The sequence below is a fragment of the Phoxinus phoxinus genome (assembly GCF_949152265.1).
Source record: "Phoxinus phoxinus genome assembly, chromosome: 17".
NCBI classification, from domain to species: Eukaryota; Metazoa; Chordata; class Actinopteri; order Cypriniformes; family Leuciscidae; genus Phoxinus; species Phoxinus phoxinus.
In genome coordinates, this window is record NC_136892.1 from 20,953,054 (window position 1) to 20,979,168 (window position 26,115).

The window sequence follows — 26,115 nt, forward strand, 5'->3', positions numbered from 1 at the left end:
CCCACTTCCTTTACAGTACTACAGTAATAAAACCCACTCTGAATCAGTAAACAACATTAAAAGCTATACAAAGGCATTGTCCATTACACAACCTGTACATTACTGGAATTTCTTTTAACCTATGTCTTTTTTTAATTTTGAATAACTTAAGTCCTGCTTAAAAGTGCAAATTTTTTAAAAGATTCATTTTCGGATTAGGCTATGACAATGGAATGGGACATTCTGACCAGTGTTTCTGTGCAAAGATATGTAAAAAATGTGTTAAAATAAAAACCATTTTGCGATTTTGTGGTCAAAGGCTTTTTGAATAGTTCTGGTCTCTGCATCAACATTCTTTTTGCTTTAAAACCCCTCTAAGGCTTTTTTTAAACAACAATGCATAAAGAAAAAAAACAACAACAATGAGATTTTCTGGGTCTTTAGTGAACTTCAATAATGGAAAGGAGGATTGCTGAAATGTCAGATCCCTTTGAGACGTAGTCTGTTATTGTGAATCATATTGATGAAAATAAAATGGGGAATTAATCACAGTACTAGTAAAACCGTTTCAACGAAAGTAAGCAAATGCTTGAACAGTGTTAGATCGCGTAAAATGACAGGGAAGAGGTCACTTGTTGTCTTTCACGGAGCAGTCCTTTCACTGAGCCCTGAAGCAACGCTGTGGCCTATGTCCTGACCTTTGACCTGAAGAGGAGGTCCAGGACACGCCAGCCAAGGCAACTCTTTCTTGTAAACACTCACGAGGACAGAAATGGAGCATAATTGCAAATTAAAGAGGCGTCTGTGGATGTGTGTGAAATGTCTGGGTAACAGTCTGTGTGTTTTGCAGGGCCGCTGATCTGGGACCCGCGTAGACTAGGACTTCTGCTCCGCCGCTGCTGGGGAAGGAGGTGTGCTGTCTGGCTTGATGATCTGGTATGTGATGAGGTACTCTGGGTAGGCCTGCAAAAACACAAAAATTAACAAACTGAATATCTACTACCTTAAATATTTGTTTGAATGTTGTGCGTTTGTATTTTGAGCTGTTAAATATCTGAGCGCTCTCACCTGTTCTCCTCGGTAGATGACATATTCGGCGTAGGCTAGCCCGTTGACGCTGGGTCGGCCGATGACGGAATGGTGCCCTGGAGGAGCGTGGGCCATCTTCATGGCACTGAATTGCAAGAAGGATTTACCCAAAGTCACCCGGCAAAACAGCATCTGCCTGCAAACAGCACAATTATATTTGAAATAAATAAAACTATAACATTATGTTTTAATGAAATTATAATAATAATATAAAAAAATTATAATAATTTTATCAATTATAATTATTACAATATAATTCATCATATATTAATTCATTGAAAATAAAAACAGAATAAAAAAAACAAATCTAATATAATTAATACAATTATTTAAAAAAAATATATATATAATTTGTTATATATATACAGATTTATTATTATTTACATTAAAATATAATTTACAATATACTATAATACCGTAATTTTAAATAATATAAATACACCAAAGCTCAAAGGTTTGCAAATTTTGTGTGCATATATTTGGAAACCTTTGAGCTTTCTGCACTGAATAAGACATAAAAATAGCAAAGATATCAAAGCTTATGTGTAAATAAATTATTACATAGTAGTACCCTACATCCATGAACAGGTTTAGATTAATTAATTTTAGTAATTAGAATTTGAATCAGATGATGATTGTAATTATATACAGTGTCTGATTTTCTTTACACTTTTGTACAATAAACACTTGTACTAAACCTGTTGAGAAGCACTGGATTAAAGTATAGACAGCACCATCAGCTGGTCATTTAGGGTAAGTACATCCTGTTTTATTATTGATAAGCAACAATTCATTTTGAGAGCTAATCTAGGATCTTTTGCATCAAACTTCTGTATTCTGTAAAACAGGTTGCGTCTCTTCCAGTTCAGGTCTTTTGTAAGTGCTTTGTTAAATATAGAGCCGTTTTACTCAAGATGCCTTCGAAGGAGCCAGCAAAAAATTAACATAACCGATGTCCATCGCATATACAGATTAATAAAAATAAGATATTAAGATCAAATAAAAAGACACCGATAAAAAGAACTAGCTAGGTTAGCTGGTAACCTTAAAAACCCATGGATATTGCCATCAGACTCAGATGTGAATCAGATGTGTACCTGTGACAGATGTAACAGGACCGGTCTTTATGTGTGGGGCAGCCCGTCCCTCCTCCGATGCCGTACACATACTGGTTGCTTTTCGAGGAGTTCTCTGCAAAGTAGATCCCTGCCCCAAACATCCCCCCTATGTAGGCGTGCCTCTCATCAAACCCTTTATGGATGATGGCGTTGATGAATGGTGACCCTTGTAGATGAAGAAAAAAGAAGTTGATTATTCTTATGTAAAAACTGGAAAACTGAGATAACATTGTTTGAAAGAAGCTTCTGAAATGGGGGAAAAAAGGTTCTTTTGTAGCTTGAACTTTCCCAAATAGCACTTATGACAGGTCATTCATCTCGTGACCGTGAGCTGGAGCAGTACCGTGAAAGAGCATGCGCTCGTTGTGGTGGTTGTGGTTCTCGTCTGCGATCTCCTTCTGCCTGTGTGAGTATCGCTCCCTCAGCTTCTTGTTCACCACCTTCTGAATCTGTACCAACATTGTACAAAGTTCACATCGTCGCTTAGATGTTCATCAAACATTTGAACCATAAACTAACTAATCAAACTCGTCTAGAATGAATCTAAAAATGCACACTCACCTTCAGGATGTTGTACCTGCTGAAAACACCCCCCGCATTGCCCCCATCCCTGTGCTCTCTGATCGTACTTTGCAGCTGTAAACAAAAACATAATTCTGTTACATAAAAACAACTATTCAAGACCACACAGACCTTCAATAGGGTAAAATAAAATGTGAAATAATGTTATATATGAGAGATAACTAACTTGGCTTAAGTAACTTAAGACTAAATAAGATATCTAAGATTAAAATAATAGCTCACACACTTAAACAAAAATAAAAAAACATAATAACATAAGACCACAAATGAGTTCTATTATACTATAAACAAGTTGTAATTTAACACACTAAAGAAATAAAAAAATAAGTCTACAAATAAGTTACAAAAGACTGAGTTTAATAACTATAAAATGCACAAAATTAATACAATAAAATACACTAAAATAAAATCCTAAAATCAGGTATATAAAACTAAGTTTTATCATACCAAAGAAAAATAAAATAAGATTACAATAGGTTATGACTATTAAAAAGTTACTTATCGCACACTAAAATAAAAAAATACTATAATAATAAAAAGTAAAATAAAAAAATAAGACTACAAGCAAGTTATATAAGACTATATGTAATAACTTTTATTGCAAAGTAAAATTGATAAAATAAGACCACAAATAGGTTATATAAGACTATAAATAAATGTATTGCACACTAACACAAACCATATTCATAAAAAAAAAAACATGATCAAGGAAAATATTTCGTTTAGTTAATTTAGTTGTTGAAGGTTGTTAATGCATGTCTAAATGCACATCACCACAAAATAAATGAATAAATCAAATAAATACACACATAAATAAAGCCTAAAAATATCAGCACAATCCGCATCTAGTACAAGAACTATCCATTTTATAATCTGGAATAATATTTCACATGCTTTGGAAGGAAAAGGCTCCTAGATCTGCTGATGTGGAGTGCACTCTCACCTCCTCCTCGACCGACTGAAACTCTTTGTCATCAGGTGCCAGGTCGATCAGCACCGTGCCTTGACTCGCACAGTGGAATGTCAGGTATGGGTTGGCACCTGTTAGGAAGCACACCAACACATAAAACTATAAGTTACCTCAGTGCACCGTGGTTTGCTTTGTCATGAACGGATGTTGTTTAAGAGAGAAGCTGGAGCTAAACGCTTCTGAACTGACCTTGTTGACCGCCCAGCAGCCTCTCAATGCCTTTGATGAGTTTGTGTCTGTGCCCGTACGCGTTGATCCCGATCTCCTTGAGCTCCTCGTGCCCCATGTCAGCCAGCACATCGAGCGAAATCTAAAACAAGTGAACACCAATCAGAACAAGGGAAACTAAAGTAGTCTGCAGGCACAACCAATCACATGAAGTTGCAATTAAAAATGACATGAAGCGTCTCATTTCAAGTCCAATTTCGACTGCATCAAAAACAGCCGACAGTGCAATTTTTCGTTTTCTCAGCGTGTTGGTATGTGAAACTTCCTCCTACTGAGATGATAAACTCTTAGAGCGGCAGGAGGCTTGGATGGATATTATAGCGTGTGACTCATAACACACAGTATGATTATTGCTGAATATGCCTCCTACAAGGAACAAGCAGACAAAAGCAAACACGCAGATGGCGATTTGCGCATGCTAGACTGAGGCAGGGAGCCGGTCGAGTCAGCGTGTGTCTTTCAGAGAGCATTAAGGTTTAATCACACTGACTGGACTAAGCATGTGAAATTATTTCGGATTTCAATGAATATGGCCAAACTGATATATATTTTGAGCATCAAAGACTTCTTTCAAAAACATACAAAAAAAACAACATACTTCTAAACTTTTGACCAGCATTGTGTGAATGGAAGTCAATGACCCCTCATCACCCTTGACTCAGCCTCAGCCTGTGTAATCTCAAACTCTCAATTCCAATGGCCCACTTATTGGCAATGCATCACATCTATGATAGCTCTGTCAAAAGCCATTAGCCCAGGAGCAGCCAACTGCTCTCTCTCTCTCTCTCTCTGGGGAAGCACTGTGCACTTCAATCGATAGGACTCGCAGGACTGGACATTATAGCAGTGAAGGTGTGATGGCCACAGCTGGAAAGATTCCATTTCTCTTTTATCTCTCTCTTTAATTCTTTTGGCAGTTTTCTCATTTGTGCCAAAGCTGAAAAAGAACTGCAGCAGATTTACTACACACTAGTGCAAAACCTTCAAAAACCGACTAGCCGACTTAATCAAGGACGATAACTATAAAAATAAATAACTATAACTAGAAAGTTTGAATCATCTTTTTAATTCTATGAGGATAGGGAAGTCCACATCAAAACTATATATATATATATATATATATATATATATATATATATATATATATATATATATACACAACAGCTGATAAACGACAAAAACATTGATAGCCAATCAACATTTTCCTGACAGAGTTTGAGCATTTAAAGCAGAAGACAACATAACGGCAGCCAGCGCTTATAATAAAAACAACTTTATCGCGCTTGGGTGTGAACGCGAATACATTTACAGTATTAGTTATCCTTGTTGGTGTTAGTAGACATGTTATGAAACGAGTTATGAAAATTTAACGAGTTATGAAAACTACGTGATCTAAGACCTTTATTCAGTGCATGCCATTGTAAAGACTGCAAGTCTGTCCCTCAGCCTTGTTTTCATCCGTGTTCAATTCAATATGGCGTCTACCCTGATTAAGGTATATGGTTTTTAACCTGGTTTTGTTTCGGTCCCTGATTGGATGAGTTTAAATATTTTTGAGTAAAATATTAAAAGTAAAACATTAGAAAATAAAAATGAAATGGACAACCTCACTAATTACTTTATCGAATGTTGGACTAGTCAACTGGTAAACCAGCATGACGCATCTCTATTCAAATGGAAGTGGAAATGCAGCAGATATACAGAAGACATCTAAAAATGACAAATATTTGCACGCTGCCCTTCTGACGGCTCTAGTAAAGTGAGGAGACAGCTCTAAACTGTGCCGAGGCTTAAATCAGATGCGTCTAATGACGGCATTGGTGCGCGTATGAGATCTGTGAGCGTGTCCTCAATCTCATTTGCACTCAAGTCTGTCGCACCGTCTCTGCAAAACTGTTGCCTCTTCATGCTCCATCTCCCATAAGCACAACGAGGCAGAATAAGATGGAGAGCGAGCAGACGAGTGAGTCACTGTGAGACAGATGAATGCGTCTTACTAAAGCCACAATCAGAAGTGATTTCAGCCCCTCACATCAAGCGTTCTTCCCAGCTGGTGGCCGCCAAGACCATTTCTGTTCATCTATGTGCAAATGAGTGGCGGGTCTGGCACAGCGTGCCAATCGCGTCCCACGGCTCACCCTCATTGAGTCGAAGCCGAGAAGAAGAAAAGCCAGAGGAACAACAGTCCTGAGCTCAGTGTGAGGGAGCGGCACAACTGTATTAATCAAAAGAAGAGGCGTAGAGGTCAGACCCATCACCCAGGATCTCGCTCACAACTATAAAGATCGGGAGACGCTAGTAATCTCACAGCTTCCGGCTGAAGAGGAGATGACTGGAAATTATAAAGCCAAGGTGCTGAGAGAGAGTATATTGAAAGGAGATAATTACGAGGCCACAGATGTCATCGCATTTACATAACTTTGACGAGAAGGGCCTAGGGTTCTCTTCAGGAAACAACAGCAGGCCTCTCTACACGGGACAGCTGGCAATTTAATGTGTGGAGTGGAACTGATGAGATTGAGATGATTGAAATTGATTTGATCCTAGGAAGTGACCTTACCTGTTCCCGCTCAAAAATATCCCGCAAATGCTCCAAACACAAACTCTTCAGGAACTGATTGATGTTCATATCCAGAATTGTAACTATAGAGAAAAACAAAACATCATATCTCATAAAACTATAATCAAACATTTAGGGCTTAATTACCATATATATATATATATATATATATATATATATGTATTCTGTGTGATCGCAGAATCTTTACAGCTACAGGTGGTATTTGAAAAATACACATTGCACACAAAATTGAAAATGGTATACCGGATGAACTGGTATATTGCACAGCACTGGTATGTAGTATTATACATTACGCCACCATGTATTATTATTATTATTATTACAAACAAACATTTCACAACACATTTCACTAAGTTTTAACTGCTAACAGGTAGAAAGTTCTGCCCAGATAATCTTACTATAATTTCAATTTTCTTTATAAATGAAAGACTAAGAGACTCTTGGTTATAATCCCATTACAGTTATTGTTCTTAGAAAACATTATTACTTTTGTTAGCATTTCAACTTATATATAGAATAATAACTCAAAAACAGTTTTAAACTGAAATTTTATATTCAACAACAAATGCCTTATTTATTTATTTTTATCTAAAATTGATTAGTTGCAGACCTACTTAAAATAAAAAAGTTACAATCACATTCTCTACTTACTTTCTCCCTCCTTCCTCTCTGATCCAGCAGCCCCATCAGCGGGGCCTGAGGCTCCAGGTACAGCCAGCTCTGCCAGGGGCCCGGCCAGATTGTCTATGCTGCTGGCGGCGGACAGGCAGGAAGGTGTGGATGCTGGAGAGATGACAGAGGCACTGACCACCGTAGCCTGGGGCTTGAAACAACTAGGCAGCGCTTCAGGGGGCATGGCATCAATCAGCAGCGCCCGGATATCATCAGCCTGGAGATCAGAGGGGAAAAACTCAACACTAATGTCTGATCAGTTTTAAATACAACTAAAATCATCTAATATTCATGTTACAGTAGAATGCCACATGAGCGAGGGGATACATTAGATGGTAGCTGTAACACAGCATTAGTTTGGCTTCTTGGTCTAGAATTGGACAATAAAAGATGAGAACAGCTGTGTCATTAGCACCTGGCATGAGCACAGCCACAAGAGCCCAATTAGTAAAGGTTACGGTAGATTTACCATTTGCTTCGCACAAGCCTGAACACAAAGGATATGGGTTTAAACACCTCAGCTTATGCGTTTAGAAGATAAATGTCCCAATTTCTCAGGATAGTCTATGCCACCTGAACCATATGAGATCTTACAGCCAGAACAAATAGTCCTACAGAGCATGAAACTTTTATAGAAGTTGGGTTTAAACTGGTCTATGTCTTGACATGCAAATCTGTAGCTCTGTTAAATGAATGTCAATATATAAATATGTGCTTTGATGTCCATGCGAAAGGTATCTTCTAAAGGCATTACCGTCGCCAAGTCCAGCGGCGTCTGTCCCTCCTGGTTCTTCATGGTGGGGTCGGCCCCATGAGCCAGCAGAAGAGCGCAGAGCTGCGTACGGCCCTTCTGTGCAGCCTCGTGGAGGGGCGTGAAGGCCCATTTATCAGTGGCATTTACACAGGTGTTGAATTTGATCAGCAGGGCCGCGATATCCACATGCTGAAAAGAAGACAGAGGCTGATTAACAAAATGAATGTACAATATACAATCTTTAAAGACTGTTATTTAAAAATAAAATAAGCATAGACCTGCTTTGGTGTAAAAGTTTGCCTGGTTTTAGACTTCATAAACTGGATTGTCACCAAGTTATATTTTTAAAGTGGTCCATACCACTCTTCTAAAGCTTTGTGTAAACAACAAACCAAAATGTAAACTGTCATTGATTTAAAATATAGACATCCTCCCTGGCTCCACTTGGCAAGTGAATGAGAAAAGTAGCCATGTTCCATGTTATATATATATAAAAAGCAACATTTTGAACAAAAAAGCTGAGAAATTCACGTTTTTGTCAAAGACTGCATCTGGATTGGATTCAGAACGATGTATTTTCAAAACAGAAAACACAGATCCAGTAGATCGAGTCCATCAACACTCCCAAAGCTTCACAGTCTTATAGCTCATACTGAGTCAACATTTCATTCAGTAACGTTAGGCAGTTTTGATTTATATGCCGTTTAATGTTTGAAGATCGCTTTAGCTTACAAGTGTGCAAGCAATGCATCTATCGCTGGTTTCTGTTTCTGATCCGGAGATTCTGTACTCTTTCAGAAGATGCATAATAGAGCTCACGACTGTATAACAATGAAAACATGGATTCCCGGAAAATTCTGCCAATGGCGGGAAAAGTGTTAAATACTATTAGAGTTACATTTTTAATTGGTTTTATTAAAAATAATAATAATTTTAATTTGTATATGCTTTTGTCAATTTTATGACTTTGATTTTTTGTTTTATATTTCAAAAAAGTTTTAATTAAATTAAATGTTTTGTTTTAAATCAGTTTGTTTTATTCCAGTGTTTTAGTTTTATTTCAGTTAGTAAAATTTGCACTTCTGCTTTAACTTATCTAATATTCATATTTTACATTACATATTTCAAATAACTATTTTGTTTTTAAATATTTTTAGTTTTAGTTAACAATAACAACAATGCTGAATGAATGGCATCCCTCTAAATGGCATATGAGAAACATTCTCACTACCAATGGAAAGCACAGAACAATACAAGCTTGGGTTTTGGCCAACTCAAGAGTTGTGGTGTGCAGTGTGTGTGGCTGAGCTTGTCCTGAGCCGCCCTCCCGTCAGCAGCAGTGACTGTATGGAACTGCGATCAGCTGCCTGTGTTTGCCGAGCGCTGACAGCCTCTACACAAACAGCCGCATATGAACAGAGGGAGGCGCACTCAAGGTCAGCCAGCATCGGCCAGCCGCCAGCTCTCCTCTAGCCAATCAGAAAAGCTTGGGCCACCTGCCACTCCGGTTGCAGCCAATCAGAATATCCCCGCTCCAGTCACAGAGGTCCTGTTTCTTGGACAGCAGCGTATACGAGTGTGGTCGAGGGCCGGAGTCAGGCTAGTTCTGATCCAGCATGTTTATGTAACCGCAATCTGCTCCCATCCATCTGCATGGTTTAATCACATCCCTGTATACCTCCACAGGGCAGACGCTGATAAATACCTCCAACTACCATCACCTAAAATGAGTTTCTCTGAATTCGCTTGATTTGATTTCCAGAAATCCCGTATTAGAAGAGTTCTGTGCAGTGCGGATTAAGGCTCGCAAACGGCATCATCTTGGCATCTGGGTTGTTCGTGAGTGGAAATGCAACTGAAACCACCTGAAAAAATCAGGAGCTGCAGTGCCTCATTAAAAGTGCATAAGCCAAGGTTCTGTTGGCAGAGCAAACACGGATGTCCAAACACTTTTTGCATACAGCCACACACTGATTTTCTCAGTCACAGGAAGTGAAAACAAAGTGCTGTATCAGTGCACAGAGGGGTTCAGGTGAAGCTTTGCACTTGTTCTGAGAGGGGAAAAGCCCTTGTGTTTAGTTTTCAGGAGCACATACATGGATTATTCAGCATCTACATCTGTTTGTGTGTATCTGAGGTAACCACCGCAGTTTCCTGCCAGACCTGGCATGACCGGAGGCACGACATGTGTCGGCTTAACAGATGGCTGTATGTAGTCCCAGTCTCACCGAAATACTCCTCTTTTTAATCAGCAATTGCACTCACCCCGTACGAGGCTGCGTTGTGGAGGGGGATAAGGCCACCTTTGTCCTGCGCGTTGACATCCGCCCCATGCTCAAGTAAATACTCCGCTACCTCCAGATTGTTATAGCCAGCTGTGGAGAAAAAGATGCAAAGAAATGTAAATCCATCTGCCCATGAACCTAGCCTGGTAATACCAGACTCTGCTACTTCACTTTGCTTCGTAGACAGAGTCTGGAATGGCATAATAGAAGTGTTTTCTCTCTCGCTAGGGGGCGCTTGTCTGAAGTTTAAAATCATTGGTTACCCGTAAGCCAATCAGATAAGTTTAGTTAGGACGTATGTTATGCGCCTGTACAGCCGCATCGAACCACAGACATCATGCATCGAACTCAAATCTATGATCGAACTTCCACTGTAAACCTGCTATAAACACATGATGATGCGAGCGAAATACCGGAGTGAACATGGCTGTAAACGACTTTTGCAGATTATGCGAAGTTAATCTACGCATCCACGGTACAATCACGGCCTCTAAACTTATTTTTGACAGAGTGAAACAAGAAAATATTTGTAGACAACTCTCAAATTTAGGATTAGATCTTTTAAACACAGCCAGTGCCGCTGCTAGCCATTTTGGTGCCCTAAGCATAATTCCTTTATGATGCCCTCTACCCCGAGACGCTTCATGAGGCACACGCGCGGTCTCTTGCTCTCTCTCCCTCTGCCGTGCACGCGCTACGCGGTTTGAAGCACAGTCTCTGTCTCGCGGGCGCGATCGCTCTAGATTTAGGAGATTTTAACTAATACGCGGGCGTCAGTGAGCCGCTATCAATATGCGGGAGACTCCCGGAACGCTATTTTTTTGGTGCCCCTTCAGCTCTTGGTGCCCTACGCACAGCGCGTGGTGGGAGCGGCAGCACTGGTTCACCATAACAGAGCGAATTGCATCCCGTGTCTCGTTTCGGTTTTCGATTTCTCTGACCTACAATGTAAAACTCGGCGCTTAGCGTCTACGTTACGGCTCTCAGCCCGCCCTCTGTTCGTTGATTGGCCCGGCCGTCTGAAGGCCGGTGGAAAACTGAAAGATAGGCCGCTATCTCAGACTGACTACAGTTTATATACTGTCTATCTATGGCTAATATCTCAGACTAACTACAGGAGCGAAATGAAATTAGCGGAAGTAGGAAGTCTGACGTAGTCAGGCTACCATTAACCATCTGTTATCATCAAACTCAAGTCACCAATTCATATCACATGTATGTTTCAGAGTGTTTTTGAAACTTTGAAAATTCCACTGTGTTTTATATTGAGTACGTTCTTTAATAATAGCCATAAATTATAAAGTGGTTAAGAGGAGTGTGCCATTGAGAATTATTACAAACCTGAACACCGTGAAATCAAATTTACATGAGGATGAAGATCACATTTACATCTAAATGATAATTAATCTACCACATGGACCCAAACCCCAAATTGTAGCTAAAAACTGCTTAAATCATCTGTTTTCAGTCAGACTTATTGAATTGAAAGTCACTGCGTGTGGAACGTGTATTAAGCCCACCAGGCATGTTTTTTCAAACAAATAGTTTAGTAGTTTGCTCCAGTATTTTTTATTGCTTCATAATAACCTGCTTTTTACTCTGTGGGTAAAAAGGTTTATAATGCATTATCAACACATTTTCCACAGAGTTCAGTGGTAAAAATTGTTCAGAAACTTAACTTCATTGTTTATCACATATCACAATGTAATTGTTTTTAAAACCTTCACACACAAGTGATGTTATTGATGACGAAAACTAACCTTAAATATATTACAAATCATTTTCATTCATAAAAAATAATAATACCATAGATGAAAAATTGCAACTTTATATATATTTTTAGAAATGTTGCCTTAGCAACTAACTAAAATATTTTAAGTACTAAAATGACTAAAACTAAATATTAAAAAACTAATATTCATAGATCATAGTTTTTCCCCTCCTCAGACTATTAGCCAATTTATTAATGGTTCCCAAATTCAGATTGTTTGTCTTGGGTGATATCTCATTTGCACAGCCTCAATGTAGGTCTATTTGAATTCCCACCATCACCATCTCAGTGAAATTTCATCTATTCCTATCTTCAAAACTCAATTAAACTCAATTAATTAACCTCTCTTTAGGCAGTGTTATTGGAATCTTTATGCACTGACTCCTTCTGATAGCAATTATATTTATTAGTCGGTGCAAAGTGGAAGCAAAGCGGAGATAGAGTGTTTTCTGTCGCTGCAGATAAGCTAGAAGACTCAATCTGGCAATCGACCTTTGGGATTGAACAAGTTGACGCTGACCAAAAAGAAGCAGACACTACTATTTTCAGCATTAACTGTCTTCCTTTTTCCTTTCCCCCTCACTCTCGCTCCAGACATACACGACTGCCTACAGGACAGATACTGTACTTATTAAAGCCCTCATCAATACAGGCTGTAGCTCTCTAATAATGCACAAACCCAGCTTAGAGAACCTCAGTAATGAGAACATGCTCTCCGTCTCACACGTACACACTCCACCGCGTGTGCTGTGTTCATCAAACGCTTCTCACAGTTTCTCCCAAAACTATAGGCATTTTTAGCAGTTTCTCTCACTTCCTTCCCTTGAATATGTCCTCTGTTTGGCTGTACCGCTCTCTTTTTCTCTTATCTTCAATAACGCAGATTTATTCTCATTAACACCATGATAAACATTAGGATTATTTTGAGTAAAAAAACAACAACTATTTACAGTGTGTATACGGTGTCAGCATGTTGTAATGAAGTCATTTTCCATATATGAGAGAAAGTGTAGACCGGATCAGTGAACTGAGCTCAATGCTAGTGAGCAAAAACATGCATTTCTGAATGGGGGGATTGCCGTAGATATTTCATACTTTTAAGGATAAATAAAATGCCATTTTATTTTTTATATATTCCAGTAATGCTACATAACAAATAAAATGACATTTAATTTATTCATACAATTGTCATTCCTTCACAAAATAGATTAATTACAAATAAAACTACGGTACATTAAAACAAATACATTTGATTGATGGGCGGACATTGCTAAATATTTAGCCTCTGGCTTTCACCTCAGGCCCCCTAAAACAGCCTTAAAATGACTCGCACGCCAATCGTTCAAAAATTGCAAGACAAAGCATCAGGATTTTCATGCACGAGATCCATCTAGCCAGAACGAATAGATGCATCTTACGATTCTCCCCGCAGGCGAACGGCAGTCGAGTGGCGTGTTCTCTAGGTAAGGGTCACAACCATCACATTAGTCACGGCCCATTGCACCCGTGGAAATAGGGAACGTGTGCTAGCTAGAGTAAAATCACGTGTCTGTATCTCTGCCTGATGGTTAGGGCCGTAACCCACCTGCTGCTGGCCAGGCAAGATAAGTGGACTGACCAGAGCGCTCACTCCATCTGTTCAGTGACATTTGCTGATCTGTGCTGTTCTGCACACAGTGTGAGTCCTGCTATGAGTCACTGGCATGGCTGTAGTTTAGTGCAAATGATGATCCCGAGCAGTGCTCTCCTACCCTGAACTCAGATCTGTTGTGGGTCAAGCTTTTTAGTCTGAACAAGTGTGGCAGGATTGTTTTGTCACACATGAACATTCCCACTATTGTTTTTATTATTATTATTTTGTAAGTAATGAACTGAATTATAATTGTATAATTTATATATATATACACACACACACACACAAACACATACATACAGTAAGTGCAGAATTATTAGGCACGTTCATTTTCTGGTCTTTTTTTATTTTTCAGGCACATTTGACCAATTCCAAACCACATGAATCTTAACAACGACTATTAATTTAGTATTTAATCAAGTGATTTATAATTGTTCAGGAAGGTTGGAAATGAAAAACACCTTATATTCAGGTGTGCATAATTATTAGGCATGTTTTCAATTAACAGATAAAATATGCCAAAAAAGAGATTTAACTCAGACTGAAAAGTCAAAAATTGTTAAATGCCCATGAGAAGGATGCAATACTAATGCAATACTAGAAATTGCAGTTAAGGCCTGACCACTGGACAGTGAAATGCTCATTGGGTCAGCAGGGTAACACAAAAACAGGTAAGGAAGGACCTTGAAGGACCAGCACCACATTCATCTTCCAGAATCGGGCAGTAAGTTTTTGGAGTTCATTTTAAGTCCATCTCCTTCCCTGAAGTCCGTTTTGCAGAGATGACCTCACAAAACTTACTGGCAGATTCTGGAAGATGAATTCTTCAAACAGTGGTACAAGAGGATGTGGTGCTGATCCTTCAAGAGTCACCCAAAAACAGTCTTCATGTATTTTACTACACTTCAGCTTGTGATTCTTATTAAGTGGGGGTCATTTTTTAGGATTCTTTACCTAACCTAAGTCTCTGAGATCCTGACACCTTGCACGTCTGGAGACTCCAGGTAGGTTGCAGTTCTGGAAACTGGTGGTGCTGGAGACTAAAGGGTTCCTGATGGTTTCACACTTAATTCTTCACCTTAATTCTTTTTGCAGTTAACATGCATTTACTTCTCCACCTGTATTTGTGTGACCCTGCTGACCCAATGTGCATTTCACTGTCCAATGATCAGGCCTTAACTGCAATTTCTAGTATTGCATTAGTATTGCATCCTTCTCATGGGCATTTAATAATTTTTGACTTTTCAGTCTGAGTTAAATATCTTTTTTGGCTTATTTTATCTGTAAAAGAAAACGTGCCTAATAATTATGCACATCTGAATATAAGGTGTTTTTCATTTCCAGCCTTCATTTACAATTATATATCACTTATAAATGATTAAATACTAAATTAATAGTCGTTATTAAGATTCATGTGGTTTGGATTTGGTAAAATGTGCCTGGAAAAAAAAATGACCGGAAAATGAACATGCCTAATAATTCTGCACGCACTGTATAATATAAGGAAGGCTCATATAAAGAGATTATTCTGAATAAGACTTTATCAGGGACACAAGCCATACAGAGAATATTGTTGTGCATGTAAATGTCGGTGACGATACGAACAGTGTGGAAGTCTTAGACAGATTTAATATTTGGCAAGGAAGCTTTTGAATCCCCGCCTGGAAGCCAGGCTTACACAGTGCTCAGAAAGGGATGAGAGCCAAGATTTAATTCAACATGTCCCCCTTTTCTTTCCTTCTGGGTTTCCTTGCCTCGCCTCTGGGGTGGGATGATATCTCACACACTGCTTCAAAGCTTTTGTAGAGACGCAATTCTCTGGATGGTGGTACCATTTGAAAGAGAGAGGTGTTCTCGTTTCTGTGTTGAAAGCGACGGCTCAGAAGGAAGCAGAATGATTTTTCATTACCTGCCAGGTGCAGCGGAGTCGAGTTGCGTCCCTGTGTGTCTCTGCAGTTGATGTTCTCCAAGCTGCACAGTTTCTGGACCCGGGCCAGGCAGCCTTTCTTGGCGGCATCCAAAAGCGCCGCATCTCCTCTCAGCAAGTCCTGGATATCCGTGTCTCCCTCCTTCACCATGTCCAATGGAGTGTTTCCATCCCGATTCTTCTTGGTGGGGTCTGCTCCATGCTGAAGGAGATAAGGACATTGAGTACACATACACACAGAAGCCCAAAGGCTGACTTAGCACAATTTAAAAACCTCATCTTTCAGAGTTCAATCATTCAATCCACATCTTTTTTTCAGAGGACGTGAGATTTTTACTAAACATATATATAAAGCCTCGAAATTAATTTTACAACTTCCCTTAGAGATTTAGATTCAGTGAATGTGAAATGAGAATTTCTTTCCCGCAGCTTCAACCTCAGCAGTTCCACTCTAGGAAACAGTGACACGTTTGTTTGAAGGCTAATGTGCATATTCCTTACAGCTCTGAAGCTGAACCTCTCTGCGACAGTAACCTGAGACGCGATGAAAGCAGACAGCATTAAAGCCGACGTCTGGTCAACACCAATAATTCTGAAGCCCCTGCAGCGGTTCACACTGCATTTAAAAACTTTACAGAGTGATAAAAAACCATTAACGTCTCCAGGCTGTCAGACGTCTAGGGAAAGAGATGTCACTTGAATCAACAAGTATGCCAAGTGAAGTGAAGAGGTCATTGCTTGAGCCAGCAGGAGTATCGATGACTACCTTCAGAAGCAGTTTGCAGATCTCGTATTTGCCCTTGGCCGCGGCCTCGTGCAGCGGGGTGAACTTCCACAGGTCTGCCACGTTGACCGACGCTCCGTGTCTGACCAGCAGCTCTGCCACTTCGTAATGGCCGTACGAGCAGGCATTATGCAGCGGCACCAAACCTCTGCCAGCAGACAGGGAAGTTGAGAGATAAATAGAAACAAGCAGATTATAGCTTATCTCCTAGTGCTGCTAACTCATGCACTGACTGTTAATGAAGTTCACTCCACAACGGAGGGAGAGTTTCCGATGAAGAACTGCAGGAAGTCTCACCCTTTGTCTTTGGCGTGGACATCAGCGCCGTGGTGCAGAAGGTACTCGACCACGGCCACGCGATTGTAGCCAGCGGCAAAGTGGAGCGGCGTGGAGTGACGACCCTCCAGGTCTCGACAGTTCACATTCTGAGGGGAGCAAAGTTGCTATACAAGACGAAACAAACAGCATTAAACTGAAACCTGAATGCACATTTTTATATTGCAAATACACAACTTTACTTTAGTGATGAGCACTTAAACGCATTCAAGAATTAATTTCATTTGATCTGCTTTTATATGGTAGCAGGCCAGAATTATGGCAAGCGTCAGTAGAGATTCTGATTAATTGCCTGACAAAAGTCTAATTGGTGCTCTGATCTAATTACTTTACACATAATGAGGCTTTCAGATAATGAGGATCTGATTTCATCAAAGGCATCCATCCATACAGACATTTTTATCATCTCTTTCTAAATCACTATCTTCAGGCTCACATAACCAATCAAAAGTTTGAGGTTAGAAAGCTTTTGATCAAAAGAATTATGCTTAAATTATTGAAACAAGTTTAGAAGACGAATATAAATTGTACTTGCATTAACAATTCTTTATAATTTTAATAACATTTATTTTAATTCATAATAATTCGGCAATATCAGAAACATATATATACGGTACATACCACCATTCCAAAGTTTGGGATTGGTAAAAAAAAAAGAAAAAAAAAAAAAGAAGTAGTTTCTTATTTGACCAAACTGTAAAAACCATAATACTGTGCAATATTATGATATATATTTAATGCATCATTGCTGAATAAAACTGTTTTCTTTCAAAAAAACCTTTGAACATTAGTGTATAGAAAAAAAGTCAAAACTGTAGACTGAAGTGTATGTAACAAGATGCTGCGTTTGTGCGTATGCTGGCTCAGCGTTTTCTCTCAACCACACACACACACACACACACACACACACACACACACACACACACACACACACACACACACACACACACGGTCGAAGGTGAGGTCTTCTTACATCTACCCTGTTCAAGGTCATGGGTACAGAACAAAATACATTTAAGAGCTGCAAGCTGTGTCCTTGAAATGTTTAATTGTCTGGGATAAAGAAACTAAATCCATTCAGGGTTTTATTCCAGACAAAAGCCTATAAAAAAATTCAATATCAATAACTGCAGATGTATTTTCATCCCCATCTAACCTGGGGCTGTTTTGTAGGACTATACTAATCAAAACCATTTTAAAGGTTATTACAAAGTATCTCAAACAAATGATCAAAGTTTTTCACTCAAATTTCTCTTTCTTGAGAGTTCTATCCCATAAAGTTTCATGTTATATCTTGGTTCCACCAGATTACAACCAGATTTTAAGGATCCCCCACCTCCATACCCCTTTTTTAACCCTTGACTCTTTCGACTATCTGGCCTATTCTATTTAAAAACAAATTAAGGGCTCTCTCACCTTCACAGTGTCCAAGTCTCCTGCTTTTGCTGCTTCTAAGAGTCTATAATCCACATCGGAGTTCCTCACTGGAATGTTTTCTAACAAACACAAGCATAAATTAACGTGAATTTCCATAGCTGTTAGTTCATAAGGATACAGAAGATCAAAGCCCCAATAAACAATCCCAAACCCCAGATTCAGACTGTACCGTTCAGGATCTGCTGTACAGCTTCATTGCCCATCTGTGCAGCTGTAAAGCCCTGCAGAGAGACGATGGTGGGGTCGGCTCCATAACTCAACAGCATCCTACACGTCTGCAAGTGTCCAGCCAGAGCCGCCCGGTGCAACGCCGTCTGGCCCAGAGTGTCAACAGCATTCATCTATAAACAAACAACAAAAAGGATGGAAAGGAAGTGAGCAGCCTGGAATCTCCCTGATCAGTGAAGTGTACATCTGAATGCAGCCCACAGAGCAAGAATGAGCTGTAAGCAAACTTGGCCTCTTTTGAAATGAACACAAATATGAATTAATCAGACAAGCCCCTGGGAAACTTCTACGCTCCTTCAAAGCCTATCAACACTGAACAGCGAAGAAAGAAAGGGACCTACTGCACAATTGTGTGCGTGTGCTGTGTGCGGTTTAGCATATGGCACAATTAAAGTTCATTATTTTGTCTCAAACTTGTTATTTTTTTAAACTCTAACTCTCAGCAAAATCACGCTTTACTAGAAATGCAAATCGTACATGATGTAGTCCTCTAAAATATTAAGCAGTACTATGATTTCTGAAGTAATGATGCTGAAAATTCAGCTTTGCTATCACATTTTAAAATATGTTAAAGGGGTGGTTGAATATGATTTCACTTTTTTAACTTTAGTTTGTGTGTAATGTTGCTGTTTGAGCATAAACAACATCTGCAAAGTTGCAACGCTCAAAGTTCAAAGCAAAGGGAGATATTTTATTTTAAAGAAATTGCTTTTTTAAGGACTACAACAAACGGCTGATAGGGACTACATGACATTCCTAATCAATTACACATAAGCTCAACTAACCATTCAGAAATGTTGTCTACATGTTGTCACGTCTTCTTGAGTCTCACCGTCTTTGTCTGACTCCGGTTTGAACATAAAAGGCTAAAAGTTTTAGAAATTTTCAGGACACAAGCTGTTGAAGCTCTGCCCTCTGTGCCGGGAGCATCAGCTCATTTGCATTTAAAGGGACAGACACAAAAACCCTCAAGGGTTCACCCTCAAAAAGTGACGATTTTAACATGATATATAAAAATATCTGTGGAGTATTTTGATCTAAAACTTCACATACACACTCTAGGGACAACAGAGACTTATTTTACATCTTGTGAAAAGGGCATTATACCACCCCTTTAAAAAATATCAAATAGATCCTTGGTGATCAGGCTGTCAAGACCTACAAACTATTGAACAGATTTCAGTATATGCCAAAACATACTTTCCTGCCTGTTTGAACAAAGCCATAATATCAATATAGATCTTCAGCTAATAAGGAGCTTCCATCGTCAGCTGATTTTCTCAGTAACTGTGTGTACTTTAGACAGCTTTATTCTTCATGCTTCCAGCTCTTCTTATTCACACAATGCGCCTGCACCATCTGTTTACTGGTTCACACATGGTCTGTAAACACACACTTGCTACAATAGCCTCTTGTCTTTGAACCTCCAGCCTGACTAATTATCCAGTCCATTAATGTCACTTAAGTCTGGCCGCTGAAGTTTGGCAGCGAGCTGGGTCGCAACACCAGTTAACGATCGGATGCGCTTCCGAGGGCTCGTATTCAAACAGATGGACGCTGGTGATTGAATGATGGAATTCGGGTTGTGGTGGGTCAGCCTCCGTTTATTTATCATGCAAGAGAGCTGGGATGCGAGCGGGATGCTTTGAAAATCAAGCTGCTCCAGGCAGCATAAAAGAGCCACACTGCATCAATGAAGAGGACCTCCCGATAATACAACCTTGCGTGAAAGTAGGACACGCAAGTTTGATGAGCGGGGAGCCCCTTTAGACACTCTCGGCTCGAACAAAGACGGCAGACTGTGGATGAGATTATTTACAGGAGTATCGGCTCCCCTGGTCTCTCCGCTGAAGAATGGCTGATCAGCCCTGATGCTCTCAGCCAAGGCAGTAGCTGAATGCCTGATCAGTTAGTCGATGCTTATCTGATTTGGCTCTCTGAAAGAGCTCCATTGATTTGGAAGTCTTTTACCCCTCTCTGCTCTGGAGAGGTAATGACATGAATGATGTCGCTCGTAAACGTCCTCCAGTTTCTCTGACACGGTCCAGCAGTGAGACCGAGGCAGCAGGCTGTTTACCTATTTAGGTTTGGCACTATCTTTTCATGTGCAAGATTGAATTTTTAAAAAGAATTACAACGGCAGAACTGGCTCACCACAGAGGATGAATAACTTATTATGAAATCTAAGTTCTATACAGCATGTTTTTGCAACCAACAAAATGGTAGCGATGGGAATAGATCAATTCTGGTTCTGATTCTACTTATTATTATTACCATTATTTTCTTTATATATTTTTTCTTTAATATTATTATTTTAGAAATTTTGAGCAATACATTTTTTTTTGCAAAAAAAAATACAATTTTTATATATATGGAATGTGTACTACCATAGAAAAGTATTTTATGCTCACAGAAGCTGCATTCATTTGATAAATATAGAAAAAACAGTAGCATTGGGAAATATTATTACATTTTAAAATGTAATTTATTCCTATGATGGCAAAAAGCTGATTTTTTTTAGCATCATTACTCCAGTACTTTAGTGTCACATGATCCTTCACAAATCATTCTAATATGCTGGTTTGGTGTAGCCTGGTCCTACCAGACTCTGTACATTTCATCTGTACAGAGTCTGGCCTCTCTCCATTGACAAGCATTAACTTCCAGGTAGGTACTCTGTTGAAGTTTAAAACTATTGGATCTGCCTAGAGCCACTCTGGATCTGCCATAACCAATCGCATAACCATAAACTCAAACGACCTCAACGTCATCGTTTTCAGCCCCTCCCTCTGTTCGCTGATTGGACCGGTAAAAAATTGACCGGAGAAAACCCAAGAATACACTGCAAACCCAGACGACGTACTGAAGGAAAATGAAAATTGAGCGGAAGTACGGAGGAGGGCGGAGCCAGGAAAGGTTTGGTGGTGCTTAAGAAACATTTCTTATTCTTTGTTGAAAACAGTTGTGCTGCTTACTATTTCCGTGAAAACTTTGATACTATTTTTTCAGGATTCTTTAATGAATAGAAAGTTCAAAAGAACAGCATTTACTTGAGACATAAATGTCTATACTGTCACTTTTGATCAATTTAATGCATCCTTGGCTGCTATATATATAAAAAAAAAAAATCATACTGACCATAAACTTTTTAACGATAATGTATATTTGGAATACATTTACTTTCCTCAGCAGCCTGTTCAGCATTCATTTCAGACTTCAAGAGAACAACAAATCAAACACAAAATTGTTTTAGGCAACAAAATTCTAGAGAGCTTATAACTTCATGTTTTCAAATGAATTTAATCTAGCAACAGTATTGTCTTTATTATGTCTTTTAAAACCCTAGTTTGGATTTAGTTTGTCTGCGAGGAATGTAAATGTGCCAGGCCTACGGAAAAAATGTAAAAGGCTCTCCACGCACAGAAGCGGCATATTATAAATCATGGGAAACCATAAATCATGCTACTGAATTTTATTGTTCATTTTTGTGCACAGCTGACCAATTGCCAACTTGCTCTGATGCGTTAATTGCTTAAATGTATGCATTTTGAAGCAGTTTCATCTGCATTGGTGGAATAATACAAATGTAACAAAAAACTGTAAACAACTTATAAAATATAAGTGATTCCAATATTAAAGATAATAAACAAACAAACTAGTTCTGAATCAGAAATAGTTATTGATTTCCAACACTAGAGAATTCAAATAATAGATCAATCTGCTAAAGTCTCTGTAAACAAAGTGATGAATGTTTGGCAGTTAATTAGGAAGATGTTAGCATATAAACACTTCCATACTGATGATGAGCACTTCCATCTCAAAGCCAATTATCTCATCCACTGATAAGCAGACAAATTACTCTGACAAAAAAAAAGAAGTAGTGCAGTGCTAGCAAAGCTCATTCATTCTTCATTCTCCTCCTCACGCTGCAAGAACGTGATGACTCAACTGCACACAAAGGTGGAAGTGACAAAAACGCTGCTCCACTGAACTGATTTTTCTCAGGCTGAGAACAGACACAAAACAGGTGCTGTGGTTCTGTAGAGGGGACATATTCTAAACTTTTATACTGTTTTGTCCCCATAAGGTCCTCTAACAATGTCAGTAAAGGGTTCTTGTACCAAAAACAGTCCACGTAGTTATAAAATGACACATTTCCTCCCTCTCTTTGAACTGAGCTCCAGTTAAATGGAAAGAGGTTTTCCCCCACAAAAAAATAACAGCATACAGATTTGCAACAACATGAGGGTGAATAAATCTTGGCAATTTTTTGGTGAACTATCCCTTTAAGGCAGACTGTGAGCTGTGAGAGGTGGATGGTGAGGCGAGGTGTCAGGTGTGTAAATGTGTGTGTCGCAGCTCTGTAGGCACTCAGAGAGCACATGTAGGGATGTGGCGCCTGCTGATGCAGGACCAGCTGTGTACCTTCACACCGTGTTTCTGCAGAACCTCCATGATGTCGTTGTGCGCCCGTTCTGCTGCCACATGGAGAGGCGTCATGAAGCTGCACAGGAGAGGAGGAGAAGATAATGAAGACAAATGGGGCTTTTCACACCATAGGAACCTTTTCATAGTTCCTAGACCTATTGGCGGAAGTACCCGCATTTTGGCGATTTTAGTTCTAGGAACTCCTTTTGGGGGAACTAAATTAGCGAATTAGGAACTACCAGTGGCGTAAGTGTACTCTGATTGGCTGAATGAACGCCATAAAAAACAAACAAACAAAAAACAGTGTACACAGCCTATATATTTACTCCACAAACTAACTCTACGAACATGGAAAACAGTGATAGATGGACCTCTCAACATTTACACTAAGGAGATAATCTAACGCAACTTTGGAGCAAGGAAAACATGATTATGTACTTCTGCTCAGCTAACAACATTGGGCATCAACCACACAGAAAACCCAAATAATTTTTCATATGCCGTCTACATTCTTTGTATAACAGTTCTATCTAATAATATATAAGACAGGACTGTGACAGATAATAAACTAATGGAGAATAGGCGCTGTGTGCTCAGGCTCTAGCGGATCCGACATGGTGGCTAGATCCTAGAACTAAGTTCCTAGTACTACCCGGTGCGAAAGCCCCTAAACAGAGAAGATCATGAGAAAGACAGGCATTAGCATCAGTCTTCAACACATGACAGGCACATTCACTCACTCTTTGTTCTTCTCATTGACATTGGCTCCTTTCCGTAGCAGCAGTTCAGTGACCTGTTTTCGTTTCGGGTGAGGCGAAGCGACCGTACAGTGCTGAAACACAGAATAGAGGCCTTGTAAGTGTCACAGAAGAATTTTTGGTAACTTTTATTGGGCCATTTGTCTTTTTTAATCTTGGACACCATTTTGGTAACCATTCGATTTTATTGTATAAAGCAGAGCCGTGAATATCCTGCCTGAATAGGTTCTCTAGTGGTTTAAGGAACAAAAAAGCAAATCATATAAATTTGGAAAGACATAAAGGTGAGTAAATGATGACAGGAGTTTCATTTTTGGGTGACCTATCCCTTTAACATCTGCTTTCAACCTGATTTCTCAGCTGGAGAGATTCAAAAGTGAATGAGGAAGGGCTCACCAGTGCCGTCTCGTGTGTCTGTGGGTGCTTGAAGTTGATGATCTCCAAAGCTAGGGTCTTCTTCACCTTGGTCATGTCTGCTTCCCGTGCCGCCTGAAGAAGAGAGTGGCCCTTAAACTCGTCTGCACCGGAGGAAAAGAGAAAATGTAGAGAGGTGATGCAAGACGCTCTGACAGAAGCCGGTGGTAGACATAATTCATCAAGACAAAGCGTGAAAAAAAAAGTAATTGAAGCTTCACAGCTACAATGCAATCTGGCTTTACGGCAGCAAAAATATGAGTTAGGGTTTCTAAAATGTATTACTGAATCTTGACCTGATCGAATTAATTTTGTGCATTCAATTTGTTATGCTTTTGCTCATAAGAACTGCAAAGACGGAACATTATTCCACCTACAAAAGTGCTGTTTTACTGATTATGAGCACAGCTGGGATTCGGTCAAAGGTAATCACAGCTGACCTGATATTTAGCGAAACATTGCAACAGCAACATTTAAATTACCTTTGTCATCATTTGCAACAGTTAATCTTAAATGAACATCCATTTTCATAGTTGGTAAACACCACCGTTTCACCTCTTCTGCGTTTGCAGGTCTGATTATAACATTATTATGTACACTATATTGTTGTTGGGGGGTCTGGGATATTGGCAAAGACAATATTTGCTTCAAGTAAAAAATAATAATATATTATTGGCACTTTAGTGGCGTTGATACAAATTTCACAATTGGATTCGATTCACAAGCTTGCAATTCGATTCACTTCAAATTTCAATATTTATTCATTTGGGGCCTATCAGGTACAGTACATGGCTAACTTCCTCAAAGAAAAAAATCTCTCTCAACTAATGCTATAAACAATACAGGGAACTCAAGTTGGTACATCATTATAATATTAAAGTCCCCCTTTAGTCAGTAATTGTATTCCTTAAAACTCATCTTTGATCTCCAAAATGGCATATTTAAAACATTTTCCTGTAAAAATGTTTTCAGTCATGCCTTAAAATAGCTTGAACTGTAACTTCATTTAGTATACGCGGATCCATGAATATGCAAATATTGAAAATCCATGAATATGCAAATATCGAGGCCCCGCCTCAACTCACTCAAACAGGCTCATTTACAAGTCGATGTATCAGAATGGTAATGCATTTTATGCATCGCTCTCTAAAACGTCGGACACATAAAGGTAATTGATACGATTAGCCTTTGGCTTGACTACGTCATCAAACAGCTAATAATGTGTTGCTAATGTTACATGAACCACGTTCCCGTTCGCCATCTCAGTCACACAGCTACCTTCTAAAAAATCAGCATCCTTAGAAACACTTTGAACAACTTAGAACGTCAGTGGAGAAAGGTATATAGTTCATCATAATATACATCATATACATAGTTCACCCGCTACATTGCTAAATGTACCCGATGTTTAAACCGCATTTATTCAAACAAAAATTATTTGAAGAACAGATAAAAATACAATAAATATGCAATATACTGGATATAATTAGCTAAATGCTCCTCTCTAAGTTCATTTTCTAGCTGACTAATGAGTTTTTGAACATCGAATGGCTTTTCTGAGGTAAATGAGACACATGACATTGTTTGCAAGCTGTTTTTATAGACGCCTTTTCACAGTTGAAACACTGATTGAACAATTACATGTGACATGATACAGATTTTGAAGTTGAACTATAACTTTTAACATCCTAAAATACCCACAGCACAGGCTCAAACTCAACATAAATTCCACATAAAGGAACATCTTTACACAGCAAATTGTGAAAAGTTTCAGTCAGAACTACATCACTCCACCCCACACTGGGAGAAGACAGATGGAGAATTCACAGGCAAAATAAATAACAACGTCGCCTGCCAACCTCATCAGCACACTGGAACTCAGCCTCTACTGCGCTTGAATAATGCAGAACGAGACTATTGTAGGTTTAAAGGCGTCTTTCTCAAAACCTTGATGTGTCTGTCTCAATGCCAGCGAGAATGTGGCAGGAACAATCAGAGCCGAGTTGCGTCTAGCTCACTTACACTTGTGAGGGAAACAAGCGGGATGAGTTTTGTGGGATCTGATGCCACTTATGCGGAGAAATGGTGAAAGATCCCGGTCTATTGTCTTCACTTCACGCTTAAGCAATAAGGAGCAAGGC

General features: G+C 39.2%; 1 protein-coding gene across 2 annotated transcripts in view; it reads right to left on the bottom strand.

Annotated features, from left to right (window-relative positions):
• Positions 1 to 402: 402 nt before the first annotated feature.
• Positions 403 to 26,115, bottom strand: part of tnksa (tankyrase, TRF1-interacting ankyrin-related ADP-ribose polymerase a) — an 89,554-nt gene continuing 63,841 nt past the window's right edge. For both annotated transcript variants that reach the window (XM_079586253.1, XM_079586252.1), the window contains 19 exons: positions 23,957 to 24,078; positions 23,543 to 23,634; positions 22,800 to 22,878; positions 18,316 to 18,487; positions 18,126 to 18,205; positions 16,671 to 16,816; positions 16,356 to 16,521; positions 15,572 to 15,791; positions 10,239 to 10,348; positions 7,974 to 8,162; positions 7,199 to 7,436; positions 6,527 to 6,609; positions 3,928 to 4,048; positions 3,712 to 3,809; positions 2,748 to 2,822; positions 2,530 to 2,635; positions 2,166 to 2,352; positions 1,048 to 1,204; positions 403 to 942 (listed from right to left, as the gene is read on the bottom strand). In XM_079586253.1, the coding sequence (XP_079442379.1) occupies positions 856 to 942; positions 1,048 to 1,204; positions 2,166 to 2,352; positions 2,530 to 2,635; positions 2,748 to 2,822; positions 3,712 to 3,809; positions 3,928 to 4,048; positions 6,527 to 6,609; positions 7,199 to 7,436; positions 7,974 to 8,162; positions 10,239 to 10,348; positions 15,572 to 15,791; positions 16,356 to 16,521; positions 16,671 to 16,816; positions 18,126 to 18,205; positions 18,316 to 18,487; positions 22,800 to 22,878; positions 23,543 to 23,634; positions 23,957 to 24,078 (2,528 nt within the window). In that variant the 3' untranslated portion in view covers positions 403 to 855. The remainder of the gene's footprint in view (positions 943 to 1,047; positions 1,205 to 2,165; positions 2,353 to 2,529; positions 2,636 to 2,747; positions 2,823 to 3,711; positions 3,810 to 3,927; positions 4,049 to 6,526; positions 6,610 to 7,198; positions 7,437 to 7,973; positions 8,163 to 10,238; positions 10,349 to 15,571; positions 15,792 to 16,355; positions 16,522 to 16,670; positions 16,817 to 18,125; positions 18,206 to 18,315; positions 18,488 to 22,799; positions 22,879 to 23,542; positions 23,635 to 23,956; positions 24,079 to 26,115) is intronic.